General features: G+C 45.7%; 1 protein-coding gene across 1 annotated transcript; it reads left to right on the top strand.

Annotated features, from left to right (window-relative positions):
- Positions 1–5,923: 5,923 nt before the first annotated feature.
- Positions 5,924–14,202, top strand: MCM3 (minichromosome maintenance complex component 3). The gene is made up of 17 exons (XM_053458633.1): positions 5,924–6,014; positions 7,174–7,286; positions 7,575–7,783; positions 7,873–8,003; positions 8,470–8,708; positions 8,901–9,009; positions 9,202–9,355; positions 9,760–9,891; positions 10,074–10,282; positions 10,694–10,868; positions 10,996–11,122; positions 11,647–11,797; positions 12,119–12,259; positions 12,538–12,638; positions 13,223–13,293; positions 13,453–13,537; positions 13,957–14,202. Exons 1-17 carry the CDS (start codon positions 5,937–5,939, stop codon positions 14,153–14,155), a joined length of 2,424 nt encoding a protein of 807 aa, XP_053314608.1. The 5' UTR covers positions 5,924–5,936; the 3' UTR covers positions 14,156–14,202.
- Positions 14,203–15,173: the final 971 nt, after the last annotated feature.

The following is a 15,173-nucleotide window of genomic DNA, read 5'->3' as shown; positions in this document are numbered from 1 at the left end:
GTTTGTACGAAAGCCAATCCACAAGTCTAGTTTGGGCCAATATAATTTGTATATATTATTATAAGTGATAACGATCACAGCATGCCTCCCAACTGTCCCACTCTGCGCAGGACAGTCCTGATTTTGCCACTCTATGCCTGCCGCGCTTTTTGGGACAGAGGTAGAGCTCGGCAGGACGGCAGATCCCGCGGCCCTACTTTCTCTCTCCGGTGTCATATAAAACGACAGAAAGGCAATAAGAAATGCGTTAGAATTTTTTTTAATATGATTTTGCATAGAATTTCCCCAAAAATGATCACGTTTTTTGGGCACAATAAACCCATTTCATGGGGAAGCCGGAGCCCCCCAAGTACCCAGGCATGTCCATCATATACTTAACACCAGCCAGCTCCAGCATTGGTTCGGTAGGGGAAAAATGAGAGACCCCCCCTCAATGGAACCACTTTACTGCCACTGATTGGCTGTTTCAAGCAGCCAATCAGTGGCACAAAATGTTGGACTATGGAGAGGGTGTTCCATTGCAGCTGTGGAGCTGCAGCTTCTCCTAAAGTATTTTTCCCCTCCCATTATTTGGAGAGACTCCAGCCCGGAGCACCGAAGTGTCCCTTTAATCACACGCTTCCCTTTTCTTTTCATCATAACACACAGCATCTCCTTCATGTTTTATGAGAGGCCGGCCGATTTGTATTCTGAATGCAGGTTCTCTCTGAAATCTTTGCTCCCCATTTACATTTCAGTCGGCTGCTTTGTAATGATCGTTCATTTATGTTTCTATGGAAATATTTCGGAGAAAGGGGAACTTTGAACTTCCCTTTTTACTCTCCATGATAATGCAACAGAGTCATGAACCTAACAAAACCTCTCTTCATGTGATTACCCGATGACGTTATGTATGATGTCATGCAACAGTTGTCGTGGGGACAGGAAGCGATACTAATATGCATTCTATAAAGAAGAAGGAAATTGGGGATTTTATGTCCCAAGTGCGTTATTTTACATTTATCAACGTTAAACTGCAGCTGCCTCTTTTCACTCGATCACACCATCCAAGTGTCCCAATTTTGGAGGAACAGTACCTGTTTGGGACCCGAATCCCTGTGTCCCTCTTTGGCCCCCTCATGCCCCTTTTTGTGTAGGAGGTCAGAATGTTTGCTGGGTATGAGGGTATCGCAGGGTTCTATGGCCCTAAAAGCCCCAATAATGTGTATAGAAACAGCAGTAAATGGGTTTATAAATAAAGCAGCGCACAAAATAGATCATAGGCCTTGGGGCCAGGGAGGGAAGGAAGTGGTCATATATCCCTTCCGGTGTGTGGCCCCTGAAAATGAAGGCTTGGGGGGCCCGGTGTACATTGTGGCTCTTGCTTGGGCACTTCACCTCCACCATTTGGATATATACCAGTGATATAAACCATGGGGCTGCAACAAAAAAGATATAACATTACATAAGCTTTTGAGAGCTCAGAGGTCTCTTCTTCAGATGGAACTTAAACATTTTTGAGGGGGCCAATAGGTCAACATCCAAGTTGGTTTTCATACACAACTGTATACAGTCGATTACAGTCGGATCGGAGATCCTGGATCAACTCTGAGGGAGAAAATATGTGTTGGCTGGATAAATCTCTCACAAAGGGCTATTGATGAACTATTACGGTGCTTACTACCAGGGCGCTTTTGTTGGGACTACTACAGAAAGCTGGGGGTATTACGTTTTACCGAAGCCCCTTCTCCTCTTCCCACACTTCATTCATTTTTAACAGACTCGGGATCTGTTCCAAGGGGGCTCTGCCGGTCCGCAGGGCAAACGCCGAGACGACCAGACAGGCTTTCATTACACGGGGTACTCGAGTGCAAACCGAGAACAGCCCCCCCCCACCCCAACCACTTCTTTCTCCTTTCTTTCTCCTTTCTCATTTCTTCTTAAGCAGTGAAAAGGAGCTTTTCTGAGAAGTGAGATCCGATTTGGCACGGCGTCAAGGAATTTTCCCGGCTTTCGTTGCCCTGAAGCCCTAAGGTGGTGAATTCTTGCCTCTCAGGGTTGTGGATAACTACAAAACCCAACACCCTCAGCCAAATCCCTCAAGACCTATCGGATTGCCTTACAGCACATGCAGAATGCATTGAGACATCCTAGAACTCATACAAAGAACTGTTCAATCATCTCCATGTTGTCCTTCTACGACCTTAAGTGGTCATCTGGTCACACGCTCACCCGATGTGCCCCTCCAGTGGCAGATGGGGCGCTGCAGCATGCGCCCTGCCCCACGCTATGTGAGCATAAAAATGCAGCCTGCGGCCGCTCATTGCCGGTTGCACTTATGTCAACAGGCGGCCACTGGCCTTAAAGTCTAAACCTTCTGAGGGTTCATAACCTAAAAAAAATACAAAAAATCTCTCCATGAAAACAAGCTGTCACTGCCTGCTTTTGTGCCACATGACAATTAAATGTACCCCGCAAAAAAATATGAAAGGGGCACAATTTTACACAATTAAATAATTAGCTTTGTGAAAAAGTTTGGGGTCACTTTAAAATAAGAAAATAAGAAATCCAGCGCAGACGGGGTTAATGTTGTAAATGACTATTGTAGCTGGAAACGGCTGATTTTTAATGGAATCTCTTTATAGGCGTACAGAGGCCCTTTATCACTCCCATCACTCCTGTGTTCCAACGGCCCTTTATCACTCCTGTGTTCCAATGGCCATTTATCACTCCCATCACTCCTGTGTTCCAACGGCCCTTTATCACTCCCATCACTCCTGTGTTCCAATGGCCCTTTATCACTCCCATCACTCCTGTGTTCCAATGGCCCTTTATCACTCCCATCACTCCTGTGTTCCAATGGCCCTTTATCACTCCCATCACTCCTGTGTTCCAATGGCCCTTTATCACTCCCATCACTCCTGTGTTCCAATGGCCCTTTATCACTCCCATCACTCCTGCATTCCAATGGCCCTTTATCACTCCCATCACTCCTGTGTTCCAACGGCCCTTTATCACTCCCATCACTCCTATGCGATGTGACCTCAAGCTTTATATATAGATATCCCTTTTTCTTTTGTTTTGTATTCATAGTGAATTCTTTTCCGCAGTGTGCTGTTGGTGTATAAATAAAGGCCAAGTTGGTCACTTATGGAAACAAAGGCAGCGATAAATTAATAGGCAGCAATTTTGTCAGGGAAACAATAATTTCTTTTTGGAATGAATTCTCTGTTGGTAAATTCTGGAACAACACAACCGGTTTGTGATGCAAACATCTTATGGAAAAAGAAAGCCTGGGGGAGACTGCGGTGTTCACCGGCAGCAGATACCTGAACGCGCGGCCGTGTTTACCTGCTGGGACACTCTTGTTTGATATATTTTTCCTCGTGAATGTTCATAGCTTCCAGCAATCCCAGGTTTGCAGAAACAGTCCTGTCAATTGGGCTAATGCTCCAGATGGTCCACGTGTTCAAGTCTACTGTTGGCTTACTGGAAGGCTGAAGCTGTCAATCAGTGGCAGGAAAGTGATCCTACTGAAACCAATAGGAGCACTTTCCGTGCCTGGGGGTCTAAATAGACCCCATACAACAACTTTTATTGACCTCTGCCTGTTGTAAAGCGCTACGGAATTTGATGGCGCTATATAAAACAATAAATAATAATAAAGGGACCCCTCGGATATGAGTGCACATGATGGCTGGAGCGTCCCTTTAAATGCGGGGAGATATGAGCCAGAACTCGGAGGTCACACTGCGGCCTACTACCCCGTATCCCACTATTAAAGCATACAGACATACCGACGGGCCCGATCCCCTCCTGATAGGTGGAAACAGCTTGTCCAATTAGCTCAGACAATGCACTGCGTATCATTTTACCAGGTCCCTGCACTGATAATCAATAATACATCCCAGAAGAGGACTCATGTGACAAATGCCATATTACTATTATTATTATTATTGAAGAGTTTGCACTCTACACCTAGTAATGTACAAAAATGAATGTAGTCATATTACCCCAATGGAAAAAATGTAAAAAGATATACCGGTAAAGTTACAGGAGCTTTCCGGACCACGGAGGTCTCTTCTTTAGATGAGATGCATCTTCAAAGAACGTAGTGTAATACGGTACCTACTACGTATGATCTGTCCCATTGTGTGACACTGAATGTGTTGTGATAACGATGACCGCATATTATCGAAGTCTTTGCTGTATTGCTTTAATAATTCAGTGTTTATTGTGCTAAAAGCAGCAGCCTATTGTACGGCGCCGCGGAATATGATGGCGCTATATAAATCAACAAATAATAATTGCTGTTTACAGTGATCCAGCGGGAATTGTTTACTGTGCTCTACTGCCATCTAGTGGCAATTTTTCAAAACACCGTTTCATCTAAGCCAGCCTGATGGTGAATAAGGTCCATACCTCCCGATTGCCCTTGTTCAGTTTGCTAGTCCCTCTTTCATCCAATGTCCCCCTTTTGTATGAGTATGTTTGTATGAGGGAATCATAGGGTTCTGTGTTTAGAAACAGGAAATGGGTTTATACTTTAAATTGTGTTAATTCCTATTGTTCTCTGACAAGTACGGGTGCCTGCGGTGTCCATTCGCAGCGTCCATATGTGGCGTTCATACGCGGTGTCCATATGTGGCGTTCATACGCGGTGTCCATACACAGTGTACTATCCTCTGGTTTCAATAGAAGCCGAGGAGAAGAAACAGACACAAAGGTCCCAAGTCTCCCGGAAAGGCATTCGTTTCTCCCACCTCTCACACACAGATGTAGACGCGGAGAGAGATGAGAGAGAGATAAGAGAGAGATAGTATTATTATTATTTATTATTATGTATTGTTATATATAGCACCATCACATTCCGTAGCGCTGTACAACGGGTAGAAGGACATCTCTTACAGAGACAACAGATGAGGAGGGCCCTGCTCAAACGAGCTTACAGTCTAGAGGGATATGAGAGAGAGAGATATGAGAGAGAGAGGGAGAGAGAGTGATTAGAGAGAGATGAGAGGGATATGTGAGAGAGAGAGCAAAAAAAACCAAAGAAAATCCAGAGCTCTCGGCTTTGTCTCCGTCGTTCGTTGGGGTTCCTCCTCGCTTTCCAACATTCGTACGAATTTTGGTGAGATTGAAATTTCTGCATTTCTGACAATTTGAAACAAAGGGACGCAGCGTAACGTAATGGCGTAAGCATACGTTTTCTTTTTGCATTAATTCTACATATCGCCACTTTGTTTACAGTAAAGATCTGAAAAAGAGACTGATGAGGTCCTGAGTCGTGCTTTTTTTGTATGTTAGTCCCAAAACAACTAATACACAGGTTTTCCTTATCCAGCATAACATATTATGCTATTAAAAAAAACTATATAATGCGAAAATGGCTAAAAATTTACTTTACAGTAAATTACATCCTAAAATTCTTCTATTCCACAAACAAAAATGGCGTCTATTTACCAAGTAAATCAAAAATAGAAGAAGGCTCCAGGCACGCTGGGGAGCTGGCCCTTCCTGGCACAGCTAAGCACCTGAGTTCCTGTGGGGAGTGAGTGCAGATTCCTAATTCTGGTGACTTATTTACCAAGTAAGGCATGACGTAATTTCCGTTTTCACTTTGCCGCCGCTCTACTTAATTCCAGGCGTTCCAGCCATTGCACCGCCTGCATTTGCTATCGTCTCTTTCTATTGGTTGGCATGCGTTGGGCGCCGAACTATGGGACCAATCCAATGGCGGCTGAAGTGTTGGCACAGCATCGGTTTGGCGGGAAAATCTTTCGCGCCACTTGCAAGGGAGAGGGAAGTAAGCGGTCAGGGCCACGCGGATAGCAGGGAATCCGGCACCGGAAAGCCCAAAACCTGAACGGCGGGTTACGGATAAATCTCCGGGTGTTGTTCGGATCGTTACCGAGCTTCTTCTCTAACGTCTCCGTGTCTAAGTGACCCAGCTCGCCATGGCCGCTATAATGGAGGTGGATGACCAGGAGCTGAGGGAGGCTCAGCGCGAGTTCCTCGACTTCCTTGACGATGAGGTGAGGCGAACGGAGGCGTCCTGTGCATAAAGAGCGGTATAGCACGGGGTGAGAATACGGCAGGGCGCTGAGCAAGGAGGAGGACTAGCTGCTTAACCCCTGAAGTGCCGGATGTTTGTGAAGCCGCCTCGTAACTTTTTAAGGCACTAGTAAAACTAAGCTCCTGGTGACTGACATGCAGCCGGTTGGCTGCATATGAGTCCGGTAATACGTGATCCTGCCGTGACCCCCCCTCCCTCCCGGAACAAAATAAAGCTGTTACCCCCCCCCCCCATACTGCAAACCGGGGCCTACAACGGAGTATGTCAGGCCTGTGGTGGCGCAAGAAGCATCCTGCAGGCCTAATTCACCGGCTAATATATATAATATATACGTTGTATAATATAATCCCGCAGGTGTCCATGTATCTTACTATATACTCTACAGTCCAAAAGTTTGGGCTCACTTAGAAACGTCCTTGTATTTGAAAGAAAAGCACCCCCCCCATTAAAATAACATGAAATGGATGAGAAATTCAGCGCAGACGGAGTTAATGTAAATGACTATTGTAGCTGGAAACGGCTGATTTTTTTTTATTTTTTATTTAATGGAATCTCAATAGGTGTACAGAGGCCCTTTATCACTCCCATCACTCCTGTGTTCCAGTGGCCCTTTATCACTCCCATCACTCCTGTGTTCCAGTGGCCCTTTATCACTCCCATCACTCCTGTGTTCCAGTGGCCCTTTATCACTCCCATCACTCCTGTGTTCCAGTGGCCCTTTATCAGTCCCATCACTCCTGTGTTCCAGTGGCCCTTCATCACTCCTGTGTTCCAATTGTGCGTTGTGTTTGCTGATCCAAGTTTATGTCCTAAACATTGGGGCTCCCTTCTCTATCTTGCTGGCACCTTTTGGCCCCTGGGGGGCAAGTAAAGCTGAATCTTAGCAAACTTGTGCACTTATCTGCCTCGTATGCCTGTCCTCAGCCCCGCAGGTCACATAATGTTATGTTAAGTATTTGCCCCAAAGTCATTCTTTTTACCTCCCAATTCTACAGTCAGCTGGCAGACCGCTTCTAAAGTCCGCGGGAATTCCTCTAACCGTATCCAACAAGCAATGCTTTGGGGGGGGGCAGCGTCTTTATAAAACTATTGCCTGAAAAGGGTTTTCTTTATCGCAGGAAGATCAGGGGATTTACCAGAGCAAAGTCAGGGACATGATCAGCGAGAATCAATACCGCTTGATCGTAAACATCAACGACCTGCGCCGCAAGAATGAAAAGCGAGCAAACCAGTAAGTGCCTTTTACTTTACGGAACAACGTTTTTATTTTTTTATGTTTCTGTATCTATGCAAAAAACCCAGATGGCCGCACGCAAACTATTTAATATCGGGGGGGGCGGGGTGTAATATCTCAAGGATTTATAACCAAATCTATTGGTGGGTAAATAATCCATACGTTGCAGGAGTATTTGTTTGGATCTGGAGTACTGGCTGGATTGTCCCGAAGTGTTTGAGGCTATGGTCACGGCTTGTGTGGCTCCGGAGTAAGAGTCCGATGTAACGTTTCCATCCTTAACAGGCTTATGAACAATGCCTTCGAGGGGCTTGCTGCTTTCCGGCGGGCGCTGAAGGAATTTGTCGCCTCGATCGACGGCACCTACGCCAAGCAGTACGAAGAGTTCCACGTCGGTCTGGAAGGCAGCTTTGGCTCGAAGCACGTCACCCCGCGCACCCTCACCGCTCAGTTCCTGAGTTGCATGGTCTGCGTGGAGGGCATTGTTACGAAATGTAAGGACGCGCCGTTGATTCCGACGCGCTGCTGTTATAAGCTTACGCCGGCGTTCGTGGGTTTACCGGCTACTTCTCTGATTTTACAGGCTCTCTGGTCAGACCCAAGGTTGTCCGCAGCGTCCATTACTGCCCGGCCACGAAGAAGACCATAGAGCGGAAGTATTCAGATATGACGAGTCTGGAAGCCTATCCTTCTAGCTCCGTCTATCCCACAAAGGTGAGCAGCAGGGGGATGGAGTTAAACAGAATACAGAATGTTACAGATTACCTGGGAGTTCCGTGTCTGTATTTATACTCATTCTTATGCTAAATGTCTGCGTAGAGCAGGGGCGTCCAACGTGCGGCCCTCCAGCTGCTGCAGGACTACATCTCCCATACTCCTCACCCAGCCCCTTAGCTGAAAGAGCATTATGGGAGATGTAGTCCTGCAGAAGCTGGAGGGCCGCACGTTGGAAGCCCCTGGCGTAGAGTCTTAATATTTTCTGTTAGCCCTTGAGGTTAATTGCTCCTTTCTTGATTATTGAATAACTTATTGTTTTCATATAGCGCCACCATATTCTATAGCACTCTGTTTAAACACATATTAATCTATATTGATTGCCTGCTTTTGGGATTATCCAGAATAATTGCACTAACAATACCCCAATGTCATAATTAGTAACGTGCTTTTACTGCCGATCCAGGATGAAGATAACAACCCGCTTGAGACAGAGTACGGCCTTTCCATCTACAAAGATCATCAGACCATCAGCATCCAGGAGATGCCGGAAAAGGCCCCCGCCGGGCAGCTGCCGCGCTCTGTCGATATCATCCTGGACGATGACCTTGTTGATGGTGTGAAACCGGGGGACCGCGTGCAAGTCATAGGGACGTATCGCTGTCTGCCCTCCAAACAAAACGGCTACACGTCTGCCTCATTCAGGTATATATAATAATTCTTGGCTATTAATACGTCGCCTTAACTCTTCCTACAACTCAGTCAGCTGGCTACTGTTTTTTTCTAAGGTGTTAACACTGTTTCTGAAAAATAAAATGATGTAGCAGCTTTTGATGTTACGCTGCTTTATTTTTGGCATTTATTTAATATAACGTTAGAATTCTGTTATTTTTGTAGAACCGTTCTGATAGCCTGCAACTTGGTACAGATGAGTAAGGAGGTATCGCCCGTCTTCTCGGCAGATGATTTGGCCAAGATAAAGAAGTTCAGCAAAACGCACTCAAAGGTACGGCGTGAATGTATGACGTGCCGCTCCTCGCAGGCGGTACCGGAGGCGTGGCTTATCTGTGTGCCTAGTGGCTTTGTTAAAGGTTATGTGGCATCAGTCTTTAAGGCAACGAGAAGCTCGTAGAGAAGAGACCTGTGTGTTTGGCAGCGCACCGATGTGATGGGAGTTTAATTATATTCCTCTCTGTAGGATGTCTTTGAACAGCTCGCGAGGTCGCTTGCACCCAGTATACACGGCCACGACTATATCAAGAAGGCGATCCTGTGCATGCTGCTCGGAGGGGTCGAGAAGGTCCTGGAGAACGGGAGTCGCATTAGAGGGGATATCAACGTTCTCCTCATAGGTAAGGCTCTTCAGTCTGGGTCTCTGCTGCTTTTCTTTAAACTGCACAGTTGCCTTGATACATGCAGATTTTGAGCTTCCAATAAATAGTATTTATTCCAGGCCTTTGTTGAAATAACTTATTTTATTTATTTTTTTGAAGTTCTCAATTCAGTTAAAGGGATGTCTTGTATAGCCCACAATGGAGAATTAAACTTTTCCATTTGTTTTATTTTAATATATATTTGAATATATGGAGATTTAAATTTTTCTTTTCTCTCTCTTTTGTAAGTTTTTGTATTCCTCTTTAAACTAGGCTATTGCAAAATAGTGGCACAGGATCAATGCAGTTATGAAAGTCTTTGGAGATTTATTCTTTCCAGTTATCTCTTGTCAGTCTTTATAGTTTTGTTTATCTTCTCACAGGGGATCCTTCTGTTGCAAAGTCCCAGCTTCTCCGCTATGTGCTCTTCACGGCTCCTCGCGCTGTAACTACAACTGGCAGGGGCTCCTCGGGTGTGGGTCTAACGGCCGCAGTGACCACCGACCAAGAGACAGGTAATGAAGACGTTACATCTTCAGTATTAGCCGATTATATATATATATATATATATATATATATATATATATATATATATATATATATATATTATAAATAATACCCCCCCCTCCTTTTTTTTTTTTACTGAGATTCTTGGACCATTATTGTCAAACTCTAATACTTTTATTATCTGGTCCAGGGGAGAGAAGGCTGGAAGCCGGTGCCATGGTGTTGGCAGACAGAGGCGTCGTGTGTATCGATGAGTTTGACAAGATGTCCGATATGGACCGCACAGCCATCCATGAAGTCATGGAGCAGGGACGTGTGACCATTGCCAAAGCGGGCATACATGCCAGATTAAACGCCCGCTGTAGTGTACTGGCTGCGGCTAACCCCGTCTATGGAAGGGTGAGTTGAGAGAGGGTTCTTCTATAGCCAGGGTGTCCAACCTGCGGCCCTCCAGCTGCTGCAGGACTACATCTCCCATACTCCTCAGCCATCCCCTTAGCTGAAAGCATTATGGAAGATGTAGTCCTGCAGCAGCTGGAGGGCTGCAGGTTGGACACCCCTGTCCTTAGTCTTTGTTGTCTCGTAGTCTTGTTTAAAGCTTACCCCCGATTAATCTCTTTTCAAATGAAAATGCGCTTCCAAGTACTAAATGTGTGTCAGATGTTTTATGCCATCGTTCAAGTTTTCAGACTTTTTTTCCTTTTTTTTTTAAATTTAAATGTAACCTTTTTGGGGGCAGCTGGTTTGTGAAAGTCCTAGGTTTTTGTAGTCATAGCAGTGATATAAAGACGGCGCTCTGGTTTCTTTCAGTATGATCAATACAAAACTCCCATGGAGAACATTGGCCTTCAAGACTCCCTGTTGTCCCGTTTTGACCTCCTCTTCATCATGCTGGATCAGATGGATCCCGAGCAGGACCGCGAGATCTCTGACCATGTATTGCGTATGCATCGGTACAGAGCGGCCGGAGAGCAGGACGGAGATGGTGAGTAGATTAACCCCCCCCCCCCGATCTTCAGGTTTAAAGGAGAGACGCACATAAAATATTCACTATAAAATGTAAAAGCATCTACTGCTTTGCCTGCTCCTGACTCTGTAACCTGTACCCTCAGCCATGCCTCTGGGCAGCACCGTGGATATTCTGGCTACAAACGATCCGAACGCCACTCACGAGGAGCAGCAAGAACTGACAGTCTACGAGAAGCACGACAGTCTCCTGCATGGCGTTAAAAAGAAGCGGTAAGGACTGAGCTACTCATCTCTACTACTCCTTTAGCGTCCTTCATGTGGTTCTCGGTGTGTTAAACGGCTTGGTGAATGCATCCAAAACCTTGTGGTCTTTTGACCATCTGGGAAAGGGGTGAGTGTTGCCAATAAGGGGGGTTTAATGGCCCTGGGTTACCAGAGCTTATAGGGCTGAGTCGTTGGCTCTAGAAGGTAAAGAAGCAAAGCTTGTTAACGTTCTAACCCTAATTGGAAAGCTGGATGCGACAGATTGCAAGCTGTTGTGTTTCAGTGTGCCAGTGAAGATATTGTCGTAAGCAAATCGCTTGTCTTGGATGATGTCGGCCTCAACTACATCTGAAGACGGAACCTCTGAGGCTTTGGGACGTTGTTACTCTTGGGTTTTATGTTTGTCACCAAAAGATATTTGCGATTTTAGTGGAATTTATCGTTATCGTTAGACTGTTGGACGTTTTTCAATTTTTTCTTTATAAGACAGGTTAATGATTATATGTAACAAACGTGTTCTTTCACCGCAGGGAGAAGATGGTTAGCATGGAGTTCATGCGCAAGTACATCCATGTCGCAAAAATATTTAAGCCGGTCCTGACATCGGAAGCCGCCAATTACATCGCAGAGGAATATTCTCGCCTCCGAAACCAAGATCAGACGAGCTCGGATGTGGCCAGAGTATGTATTGCGAAGAGCTACGGGGAAATTCGCTTATCTTTCTGCTTGTTTAAGTCTAGAAATTTGTGCTACTGGTTTAGTTACTACTACTAGTGGATGCGTGCAGCTGCCTTCCAGTAGATGAGGTAGAGGCAGATGCCGTGTGGGAGATTAAAAGCCTGCATGGGACTGTCGGAAGACCTGAATGTAAAATGAGATTAAGGACCTAATAAGGTTTAAGAATTTACAGCAGGGAGAAACAGATGAGATTCAAAGGTTTTTATCTGTTAATATTGCTTGTTTTTTGCTGAACTTCTATTACGAATAAATTTTCTTTTCCAGACCTCCCCTGTCACGGCTCGTACTCTGGAGACCATGATCCGTCTGTCCACGGCCCACGCCAAAGTCCGAATGAGCAAAACTGTCCAGCTGCAGGACGCGGAGGCCGCGGTGGAGCTCGTGCAGTTCGCGTACTTCAAGAAGGTGAGGCGATGGCTGCAGTAGTCGGCGGGCAGAAGAATATTCCGTGGGCTTCTGTCTCGGTGAACGACCCGTAGCTCTCTCGATAGACTAAAAATGAATAGCTTGGAGGGGATGGAAAGAGTTAACTCTCTAAAGGACAGCAAAGTTCGGCTTCAGTGATATCTCACTCGTTCCACCTGCTGTCACGATCATGTTGCGCATGTGATTTCTATAAGTTATTGCCTCATTTGCCGCCCCCTCCTGAATCCGGTGTCTGATCGGGGTCTTTGGGTTCGCAGGTACTGGAGAAGGAGAAGAAACGCAAGAAGCGAGACGAGGCGTCCGACGTGGAGGAGGAGGAAGTGCAGACGGCGACGGATGCGGCAGCCAGGAAGAAACGGTCAGTGTATTTACATCGTTACCGGCCGCGGGGCTTTCGTTCCGGGCGATGCAAACGCATGGCTTCTGGTATAACAAGAGGTTAATGTTTAATGTCCCTCTGCTGGTTATTCCTGTAAGTGGCTGCTGCGGGCAGATCTGTCCGTTCTCCAAACCCAATATTTAAGTTTTTAAACCAAGTACTGTGCTGCTGTATGAGACCTGAGCTATTAACTTAAAGCGTCATAAAATAATTGAAAAATGGCTTTCGTGATGTACGTTTTTGATTTGGCTTTAATATTATAACTTAATTGTTTGGGGTTTATGCAGGTTCTCACCAAACCTTAGACTTGAGCCCTCGGTTACCTCGTTAATGGTGTCCAGTGATGGCTTAAATTACTCTGGTCCTTGCCAAACTTTGGGGTACTTTGGCAGTGGAGGGGGGTGTAAGCATGTGGTGTTAGGAGAGCCCCAATATGTAGGCAGAGGTTTTTTGGATGATATTGGCTGGGTTTGCGCCGGTTTCTTGCTCTGATTTAATACTTTGTTGCACATAGAACGTCCCTTTTTGTTATTTCTAACTTTATGAATGAACGTGTCGAGCAGGAGAAGCACTCGGACCCAGGACGGTGAGCAGCCCGACCCGTACGAGTTCAGTGACTCGGAGGAGACCTCCGGTAAGCTCTGGTTTTGATCTGTGGCCCTTTAGGTTGTACTGGCGCTCGCCGATGAATCTTGTGTGTTTTGCATGCGTTTGTAAGAGTCTATGATGGATTTATATTTTGTTCCGGATTTGTATCTGTTGATCTAACACTTTTTTTTTCCATAATTTACAGTCCGGGTCCACACGCCAAAGACCCCCGATGCTGGAAGTGAGCCGATGGAAACTGATTCTTCCCAAACAGGATTATCCGGAGAAAGGTGAGGTTAATAACCTGGGTTGTCTGAAAGGTTACATATATTAGCTCTGTTGGCTTGGGACACGGTGTGGTGGCCCCAGCCACTCCTTACCCTGGTTAGGCCCTCATGGACACACACATACTGGATCCTATGGACTCAAGTTATAGGCACCTTTGTATGGCAATGACCTATCAGAGCCCGCTCTTATTTCACATGACAACCATTCCAAGAGGCAAAAAGACTGAGTTTTTCTGGCTCTGCTTTTGGCATTCAGTGATGGGAATGATGCGTTTGTGAAAGGGGCGCTGAGCAGAGTAGGTGGGACGGCACCTTTAATAAGTAACTCAGTCGTTGGGAAACGTACGATGCCGTAGCTTTTAAATGAGGCAAATAAACCTTTCTGCCGTCTAATCCCTGCTGCTGTCTTTCCTGTTTTTTAGGCTGAAGAGCTTTAAATCGAGTCTGCTGGATGCCTTTAAATCGGCCCATGCGCAGTCCATCGCCATGCCGACGCTGATGGAATCCATCAACAAGAACAACCCGTCCCCCTTCTCTCAGGGGGAGGTGAAGGCTGCTCTGGAGCTGATGGAGGACGCCAACCACATCATGGTCTCCGATAACATCGTTTTCTTGATCTGATCTTCGCTGTTCTACGGCCGAGACTCTCTTCCAGAACCGGCGTATCGAGCCGCGGGGGAGGGGATTTCACAACCTTCCCCCGAGGAACAGACTTTTGACAGTTTTAACTTTCAGCGGAAAGTTTTATTTTTTTATTGCGTTCCCTTTTATGTGTTTTTATGCACGTTCTGCATAATTTTTAAGTCTTTTTTTTTATCGTTTTATTAATGTTTTTGTAAATATGTATGTGACAGTTGGGAACTAAATGTAAAATGGATGCTAATCTACAACCGGTCATCGCAGTGAGCTCTTGGGTCAATTGAGTTTAAAAAAATATATATAATTTTAGAAATGCAGAACGAGGAGAGTTTATCGTATATCAGTCCCGGCCGCCCCGTACCGTTTCAGTTGAAAACCTTTTGTACATTTTAAGTGACTTTGTATCCAGGGGTGATTTCTGTATTGAAGCGGTGTGATTTACCCCCCCAGAGAGGTAGAAACGGCTCGGTTACATTCAGAACATTACATTCCGGTGTTCACGTCGGTAGCCGCTGCTCGTCATCCCGTTTGGTATATTTTTGCACTTTGCCAAGTTTTGCTTTGTTTATTTACAATCCATTACTCGGCGGCTGGGGTCGTCTCTGCAGTTTATAAACTAAATAATAAATGCCATCTGTTTCTGATCCAGTTTCTCTCTGACTTGTGTTTCTTTAAACTGGTTTTGGATTGGTTACCTTCCTTGGTATTAAAGCGTGATGGTGAGAAATTCTATTACGGCTCTCCTCCTTTTTTATTAAGATGTCCGGACCCCAATCTCAACTTCACGGCAGGGTCCTGGGGCTCTGGGCCGCTACCCCGGGGATTACGAAGATCTAACTCAAGCGAGATCTGCTGGCCCTGCATAAAGTCTGATCGGTGATATGTGCTGTCTCGCATTAAGCTATGCATATTACAGGGTCATCTCAGCCCTCCCTGCCGGTGTTGGCCCTTCATAATGAATAGTGAAGTTACAAAGTTGAACTCTTCTGACATCTCTCCC

Source organism: Spea bombifrons, chromosome 3 (assembly GCF_027358695.1).
Source record: "Spea bombifrons isolate aSpeBom1 chromosome 3, aSpeBom1.2.pri, whole genome shotgun sequence".
NCBI classification, from domain to species: Eukaryota; Metazoa; Chordata; class Amphibia; order Anura; family Pelobatidae; genus Spea; species Spea bombifrons.
Note: the sequence above shows the minus strand (reverse complement) of the source record. Positions and strands in the feature narration are given on the sequence as shown.